The sequence below is a fragment of the Neolamprologus multifasciatus genome, chromosome 5 (assembly GCF_963576455.1).
Source record: "Neolamprologus multifasciatus chromosome 5, fNeoMul1.2, whole genome shotgun sequence".
Classification (NCBI taxonomy): Eukaryota; Metazoa; Chordata; class Actinopteri; order Cichliformes; family Cichlidae; genus Neolamprologus; species Neolamprologus multifasciatus.
In genome coordinates, this window is record NC_140443.1 from 30280260 (window position 1) to 30288843 (window position 8584).

The following is an 8584-nucleotide window of genomic DNA, read 5'->3' on the forward strand; positions in this document are numbered from 1 at the left end:
CAAATGTGTCAACACCTTTTTCCCTTGTTTTTTTGCTTTTATCCCTCACATATGCAGAGTCACAGTGAAAACAGCAAAAATGTTATTTTAAACACATTGAAGTAGTTCGCAAATATATTTCCAAACCTTTCTCACACAAAAAGATTATTTAATGTTTGATATACAATGTTTTCTGTCTGACAAATTAAGTATCTGAGTCTCGTGACAATCGTGTAATTTAATAATCAGGCACAGTTGTTTCATGTCCTGCGTGACCTGAAAGCACCAGCAAGATCAAATATGGCAGTGTGTTATAAGTAACTTGCATGCTGGAATATTCAAAATTAACCCGTTAAATTAATTCTTAACTATTTCAAAGAAAATTCTCCGTATTTTATTTTATTCAGATGAACTCGGCATTTTTATTACTCCTGGGAAACGAGTGATAAAAAGTGTATAAACCCTCTGGCAGGGAACTTCATATCCCACAATTCGCACTTCCGCAACCAACCAGGGCATGATTCAAGAAGTTCTTCTGTGCGGTTTCTGCTAGTTAGCTAGCAGCAACTGTGGCAAACGAGTTGGGGAGCATAACATTCAGATGCAGACAGCTGCGGAAATGAAAGGTAATCTTTTTGAAGTATTTGAAGGGGTCTTGAGTGCTCTGGTTGAGAGCGAAGGCGATTAAACGTGTCTGAGATAGGGTTTGTTTGACTACATGCTAAAGTCAGCAATCAAAGTAGCTTTTGAAGTCAAACATATGTGACGCCCTTGATAATTCAGGATGCTAAGCAAGAAAAAAAAAAGATGTAAATGTAAATATACTGCATGTGAATGTTATTCTCTCGAGACTCATTTTGTTTCCATAGTTGGTTTCAGCCTTGGAGCAAGGAGGACATTCCGGTTTAGCTCTGTTTTTCCCCGCTTCCAATAAACAGTTAAAATCTTCACGACCTAACTGTAGGGCTTTATTTGATTTCAGTTGAACCGACTCGTGGTGACCGTGTCATGTCACTGTAATGGCACACCACCATAAATCCAAGACTCAGTCACGAAGTTGTTGCCCTTTGGTCCTATAGCTCTTTGTCTGTCTATCTCTCCAGGTGCATGTCCTAGCCTTAAGTAGCAGTGATGGAAGGTGAAGCCCAAAAGGCGACTGCATCATGGGAAAGTGGAACTCTAGCTCCTGTAGACCGCCTTCGCTCAGTCAGGGCGGACAGCCCCATACCTGGTCTGGTAGAGGGAACTGAACCAGGTAAGTGTTGTGCCGCTTGTCTGTAAACACACAGAGACAAGTATGATTTTAAACATATTAATATACATCTGCAAAACTGGAACCACTGCATAGTAGTGAAAAAAACGTCAAATATGAAGGTGTAGTATGTGTGAACTTCGTCTTGCATTTGTTCCAGTCTAAGGTAATGTTAACGCAAGAAATATTTTCCAGGTAGTTCACTAAGCCACTATCAGTGGGATTACACCACTGACTGCGCTCTCATTTCAAAGACTGCAGGTAAGTCTAGGTGTCTTAAAGAAGTCGTGGTGTAATCAATAGAATTGTGCCACGCTACTTTGTGGCCAATCCCTCATAGGATTGTATTACGAAACATTGCAGGACATGATCAGTGATCACAACGTTTACAGTAGACCATAAAAGCTTCCAGTTGGGCTAGACAAATATCAGGGCAGGGCAGGGCAGGGCCAAGTAATTATCAACTGTTTTCTATTTCAAGTACAAAATCCCTGCAGTATATTTGCCTGGAATATTGTCTTTTTTATGATTGTACCACAAAGAAAAGACATTAACACTCTTCCAGTACTGACACTTCTGAAAACTTTCCCATGAATTGGACTTCTCTGTTTCACATTGTTGTAGCTGTGCAGTGTCCGGTGAACGCATACTGAGTACTCTGTGTGTGAGAGACAGCGTGAATATGCACATCCTGTCTATGTAAGAAATGGTGAATATATTTACAGGTTGTCTGCTGTTTTAGAGCTTGTGTTACAGTTGCACAATATTCCCATCAAATGCTGCCATGCTTTCTCATGAGAATTTAATGATATGACCATCCGTTGACTGCAAAAAAAATCTGGGGAAAATATGTCAGTTTGTCACAATGAAAGTTGGCTGCAGCTGCTTTTGTCTGCTGCATCACATCCTGCTTTGAATAAATCCAACAATGACAGGAGAGATGATGTAACACTGTATGGATTTGCTTTTCCCAAACTGGAGCTAAACAGGACATTTTGAAGTCTTAGCGTACTCTTTCGCTATCACAGTTGCCTTATTCTTGTTCTTCTAATTAGATAAGCTTTGGCCAGAGGTTGTTCATTTTATTCACTGCAGCAGCTCTGACGTGTGATAACCTAAAGTTAAAACACGTGTGACTAATACGATAATAGACTAAATTGAACTTCTGTTTTTTGTCTATTGTTCTAGAGTTGCATACCATGTTCAAAATTAATCAGTTTTTCAAATAAAAGGATAAAGTCTTGTCCTGTAACTGTACATAATTCATCTCTGTCATCTGTCTTGGACGACTTTTCCAGCTAGTTGGTTCCCACAGGAATGCCCAGGAAAGCAGTTTTGTTCTCCAGCAAAGTTGTGGAATTTAACACATTTTCCAAACCAGCCACTTTTTTTTTCTGTTGAAGTCTTTTTTTTTTTTTTCTCTTGTAGAAACACAAACTGAAAACCTTTTAAATTATGTATACATCTCCACTTTCCATTGTGTTGAATCTGCCTTGAGCTAAGCAACATTTCTACATTACCTGGTTGTACGTGTGAACGCAAATGAAACGGGCACATTAAACACGAGGCCTGCTTCCAAGCATAAACAAATCTGTGTGTTTGATTGTTTGGCAGGTAAGAGTATGAAGAATGTACGCTGAGCAAATAGGGGTCATGTCTGTGTCTCCTTCATGCTCCACCCTTACCCCATCACTTAACCAAACACATGATTTTCAGTAGTGAGATTTTTATTTATTTTTTTTCTACATGGGAAAAATATTTGATTATGAAAACCGCTATAAATGCTGCAAACTGAGAAAAACACTAAAAGAGGACTTGGTGGTTACTTAGGCAGTTGTATATGTGGTCATTGGCCCCGTGTCCTTTTAGAAAGTAGCATTCAAACTTCCTGGAGTTTTTTTTCCAAAGGAACTGTCCGGAAATGTCTGCCATGTGATGTACTGTGCTCATATTTATATAGAACTTTTTTCTAGCTTTTTTAAAAAAATCTTTTACGGACAAAGTTTGTCATCATTTATATTAATACAGGTGCTGGCCAGAAGAGTGCCATGTTCATCCATGCACACTCGTTTGAGGACTTAACTGCTGAGGCTGAAGAAGAAGCCCTGAGGACAGCTGATTCAAGCAGATCAGAAGAGCAGCATGACGAGGGGCTCAAGGCACTTGTTGCTGAACAAAATATAGATGAACAACACAGCAATGACCTGTCGGATAGCAGGACTAAGGAGGAGGATGTGTCCAGTGAGGCGTGGCGGAGCCACAAAAAACACGTGTTTGTGCTGAGTGAGGCGGGGAAACCAATCTACACTCGCTACGGCACGGAAGAGGCGCTGTCGAGCACCATGGGGGTGATGATGGCTCTCGTGTCGTTTGTCGAGGCTGAGAAGAACATCATCCGCTCCATCCATGCAGGTCAGATTATACTTTGGCGGCAACATTTAATTCTCTAAACAAATATGTCGTATCTTAATGTAAGTGCTGTTAATATGTTTGTGTCAGATGGCTGTAAAGTGGTTTTCCTCACCAAGAGTCCTCTGGTCCTGGTGGGAGTGTCACGCACCTGTCAATCAGACAAGGAGATGCTGCGGGAGCTGCAATACATCTACTACCAGATAGTCAGCCTGCTCACCCTCACCCAGCTCAACCACATCTTCCAGCACAAGCAGAACTACGACTTGCGGCGTTTGCTGGCCGGCTCGGAGTATCTCACTGACAACCTGTTGATCCGGCTGGAACGAGACCCCGGCCTGCTGCTCAGTGCCGTCACTTGCCTGCCCCTCCCCAGCTCTGCCAGGGACGTAGTGTCATCGAGCCTACAGGCCGCTAAATCCAAAAATCTGGTGTTCTCCATATTGCTGGCCGGCGATCGCCTGGTCACCCTGGTCAGGAAGAAGGACCAGTTCCTGCACCACATAGACTTGCACCTGGTCTTCAACCTCGTCGGTTCCTCCTCTTCCTTCCGAGAAGGTGAAGGCTGGACGCCGATCTGTCTGCCAAAGTTCAACACTGCAGGATTTTTCCACGCTCACATTTCTTACCTGGAGCCTGCGTCCCAGCTCTGTCTCATTCTAGTCTCAACTGAAAGAGAAGACTTTTTTAACATGTCCGACTGCAAGCAGAAGATTATGGAAAGGCTGAGCAAGCGTAGTGCCTACCAGGCCCTGAAGGAGGCGGTGAAATGTCCCAGTTACTCCGTGGTGCAGGTTGGCATCCCAGAGCTCAGGCACTTCCTGTATAAATCAAAGAGCTCCGGACTGTACACCAGGTGAGTGGTTAGACTGTGTTTTTAGATAAAGATCAGAGTATTTTAACAGTCATTAATCCTGTTAATCCAAGAACTTTTTCCTTTCACTGTATAAACACATCTACTCAGATGTTTTCGGTATTATGAAAAATTTACATAAATGACAACTTCATAAGAGCAGATGACACTTGATTTTGTATTTTATCTGGGCCAGTAAAATGATTATCAGTATACAAAGATTTGCATTCTTTCTTATATGTATATATTTTTTTGTCATGAACACAAATCCTTGTTCTTGGATATTTTCCACCTTCAGCCCGGAGTTTCCGATGGTGTACCAGTCTGATGAAGAGCAGGAAAGGCTGCTGAGCTTGTACCAGGAACTTCACAGCTGCTTGCACCATCCAACCAGACCTCTCCGTTACTACTACCGCTGCAGGGAAACTGAAAACTTGCTGGCACAGGTGAGTCTGGTGTTGTGATTAAAATGGTTTATTGTTTTTGAACTATTTTTTTTTTTAAGCTGACAGCCATTTAAAGCATTTGGTGTGTACAAAGTGAATACTGGACACTGGATTGGTGACATTGTTCATACACATTTAGTTAGCTTACTGTTTTTTGTTTTGTTTTGTTTTTTCTTTTTTTTGGGGGGGGGGGGTTAACTATTTGCCTTATTAGGGTCAATATTCCATTTAATAAAGTCATAAATAATTCTGATTGCTGGCATAATCTTTACATCAGTTTTTCCATTCACAATGTGTGTGTTCATCCAGTGTTATCAACAGCTGGATGAACATTTTGCAATCAAATAGGTTAACTGGCAACAGGTCAGTAACACGACTGCGTATAAAAAGAGCAACTTAGAGAGAGTTTGTTTCAGGGGAAAAAATGTCTACAAATTCTTGAAAATTTTCAGAATAATATTCTTCAATATAAAAATGTGAAGACTTTGCGTTTCTCATCATCTACAGTACCTAATATGATCAAAACACAAATCTTGGTGGACAAAGGACAAGGCCAAAAATCAGCATTGGCTGCCGTTAACAGCAATTATTCTGTCATGGAAATCTCTGCATGGGCTCAGGAACACTTCCAGTCGCTGCCCATGAACCCAGTTCACTGCGCCATGCACAAATGCAGGTCGAAGCTCTATCATACAGTAAAAAAGCCGCGTGTGAACATGATCCATAAATAATTCTTTTTGGAAAATGCTGCATCCCCCAGCCCAAAGAAGACAAGGAAGATACTGCTTATGTTTTTTAATTTCTATTTTAATTAGTGTGCTAGTGTTGTTGTTTTTTTGTTTTTTTTATCCCCACAATGAGTTTAATTATAGTTTACTGCAATAACCTTTGTTCTTCATTACCAGCTTTGTTAGCAGCTTTGTGCTTTTGCAGACCCTTGCACATAACCATCACATACACATAAAATAATAATAAAAGTAATGTCCACATTGACACTTCTGGAAAGTTGTTGACCACTCTTTTTTTTTTTTTTTTTCCCTTTCTAACCGCATGTCTTGTGGTTAAATATATATCTTAAAGAAACGTATCAAAAAAGGGGCATCATTCTAAATGTGGTGCAATGCTTTACAAATATTGTGTTACAAAAAAATATACTGTCATTACATAATTTTTTTTTAACATTTTCAATGTGCATATGACACAATTTTTTGATTAAATGTGCCATTAATGATAATTGCACAACATTAACAGTAATGTGCAAAAATGAATATTACTCATAATAAGAAAGTTTTAGCCTCCTGCCGTCAAGTACAAAGTTTGTTTTGACTAAAGACATCAGACATTAAGCTTTAATCACTCATCATTGATCTGAAATGCAGTAGCTACAGTAATTTTACAGACTGTAACAATTTCTTACATTGAATCACATTTCTGAACTTCTTTAACAGAAAAATGTCCTTCTACTACACACAGCTTTTTCATGCCCCTTTTGTCTCGTTGTGTCTTCTTTCATTTGCAGGTGACAAGCGGCTTTGAGCTCTACCTCTGCTTTAGTCCGATGGCGACCAAGGCCTCAGCATTTGCCGCTGTCAATAAACTGCTGAAGTGGATCAGGAAGGAGGAGGATCGCCTCTTCATCCTCAGTCCTCTCACATACTGAGCCTCCTGAAACGTAAAGCCGTATTGTGAACACAGACTGGAGTGGTGCTAACAGCAGCTACGCATGATGAAGCAGTAGTCTTTAAGAGTATGATGATTGTCAAAGCCTATGCATTTTCTTTTTTTTTGGCTTTTGGAATGCTCTGTTCTAATTCTCTGATTTGTAATGAAGTGTGCTGTGCAATTGAATTAACGCTGTGTTTTAGCTGGCGAGATTTTTTATAACTTTTAATTAAAAAAATGAAGAGCAGATAGGAGAAGCCTCCGCGCTTTTGGTAACACAGAAGCTTGCAGTGTTTACCTGTTATTAAAGATCTTTCATGGAAGGATGGTTTTACTGTAACGGCTATTATGCATCTCACAACTTTAAAAAAATGTATTTTTTATGGTATTAACTCAGTTCTTAGAAATGAAGAATAAACTGGAAATTCCTGAATGTATTTTCAAATTAGAAGACATGTTGGCAAAATATGGGTTAACGGCATTCCTGTTGGAAGCATCACCCTTTTACCTCTATGCACTTTGTTTATGTAACGGACACTGAAACAGAAAGCCTGTGACCTGTTTACTGCTGTCAGTAGTTTGTAATAACACGTCTTAACATCACTGTAGAGGAATTCCACATGAACTCCATTATTTTTCCAGTTCATCTCTTTCTTTTCACCCATAATACTCACATTAACAGATGATATATTTCTGCATGCCTCTTAAAGCTTTGTTTCCTAGAAACCTGCTATGCTTGAGGAATCTAGCCTTGCCACATTTGCCTCCTTTAATCATGCCTTAACTGTTATTGTGCTAAACAAATATGTAATGCTTTATGGCAGTCCCATAATTGCAAAATTATATGTAAATAAAGAAACGACCTGCAAGCTGATGTGTCATTCTTTTCCCCTCACACTGTAGGCACTTCGTAGATGGCAGTAGCAGCAGCACTTCCGTCTCACAAACGCGGAGCACACTTGCACAACAAAAGGAGTAAGTTTTATGGTGCTGTGAAACAGGCAGGGCAGTGGTGGGGGGGGATAAGGAGGAAACGTTTATGGCATTAAAAAGTGACTGAGGCCACCTATAGACGCTGGGCTAATTGGCTTCTGTTCGTGCTGCTGGTGTGTGTCAGTGTGGAGCTGTGAGGGGAGGAGCGATGACACAGCTGAGGTGCAGAGGACCGATTCAAACCGGGAGTTAAAGTTAAATACGAAGCGGGCGCTTAACGAATACAGAAGGGCTTATATTTAAATTTTTTTATATGTTTGTGTGTTAAGCTAATCGTGTGATATTAACTCTACCTGAGGAAAAAACCCGCCATCCCCCGCGCGCTGTTTTACAGTAGAGCTGGCAGTGGCTGCTTCCCTCGAGCGGACTGTGACTGACCTGTACAGGTAAGCTTTTCATCTTTCCTTCAGCAGCGTCTGCTCTGATGTTTAGATACAAAACGGAAACCAACTAGCTTTCAGAGCACAGGCAATGCTAGAAGAGGACTTTAAAAAGAATAGCTTGTGTTTATGATCCAAAGTTTGACTTACAGCACCGGCATTCTTTATATTATCTCTCACAGCACTTATAACGCAATGACGGGTTTCCGGTGTCATCCATTTATAATTGTTTATAAAAAGCGAGCTATTTGCGATTAATATTTATTGTGGAGGTTGTGAAATATAAACTCAGTGTTGCGTTATCTAAACTCTGGTTTTGGAATTAAATAACATCTTTAACCTGTGGACTGCAGCCAATGTGCACTCTGTTACACTGGAGTGATTCAAAGAAGTAACCGAATATGGAGACAAAGTAAAAGGAAAAACTTCACCAACCCCCCCTAAACAACAACAGCAAACCCATAAATACAAGCGATCAACTGCAGAGGGCAGATGAGCACAGGGTGAAAAGAAATTATGCTGTTCTGCGTTAACATACTCATAATTGGACTGATTTCTGATCTCACTTTGTTTTGTATAAAATCACACAGTAGAATAAAGATTTCTCAAA

General features: G+C 40.3%; 1 protein-coding gene across 2 annotated transcripts; it reads left to right on the top strand.

Annotated features, from left to right (window-relative positions):
• Positions 1-326: 326 nt before the first annotated feature.
• Positions 327-7619, top strand: mon1a (MON1 secretory trafficking family member A). Of its 2 annotated transcripts, XM_085159599.1 has the most exons (7): positions 327-605; positions 1083-1234; positions 3260-3643; positions 3731-4496; positions 4792-4939; positions 6459-6611; positions 7505-7619. In XM_085159599.1, the coding sequence occupies exons 2-6, from the start codon at positions 1111-1113 to the stop codon at positions 6597-6599; spliced, it is 1563 nt and encodes a 520-aa protein (XP_085015725.1). In that variant the 5' UTR covers positions 327-605; positions 1083-1110; the 3' UTR covers positions 6600-6611; positions 7505-7619. The 2 variants fall into 2 exon arrangements, with proteins under 2 accessions (XP_085015725.1, XP_085015724.1); XM_085159598.1 differs by lacking the exon at positions 7505-7619 and having other exon boundaries at positions 329-605; positions 6459-7470.
• The last annotated feature ends 965 nt before the right edge of the window (positions 7620-8584 follow it).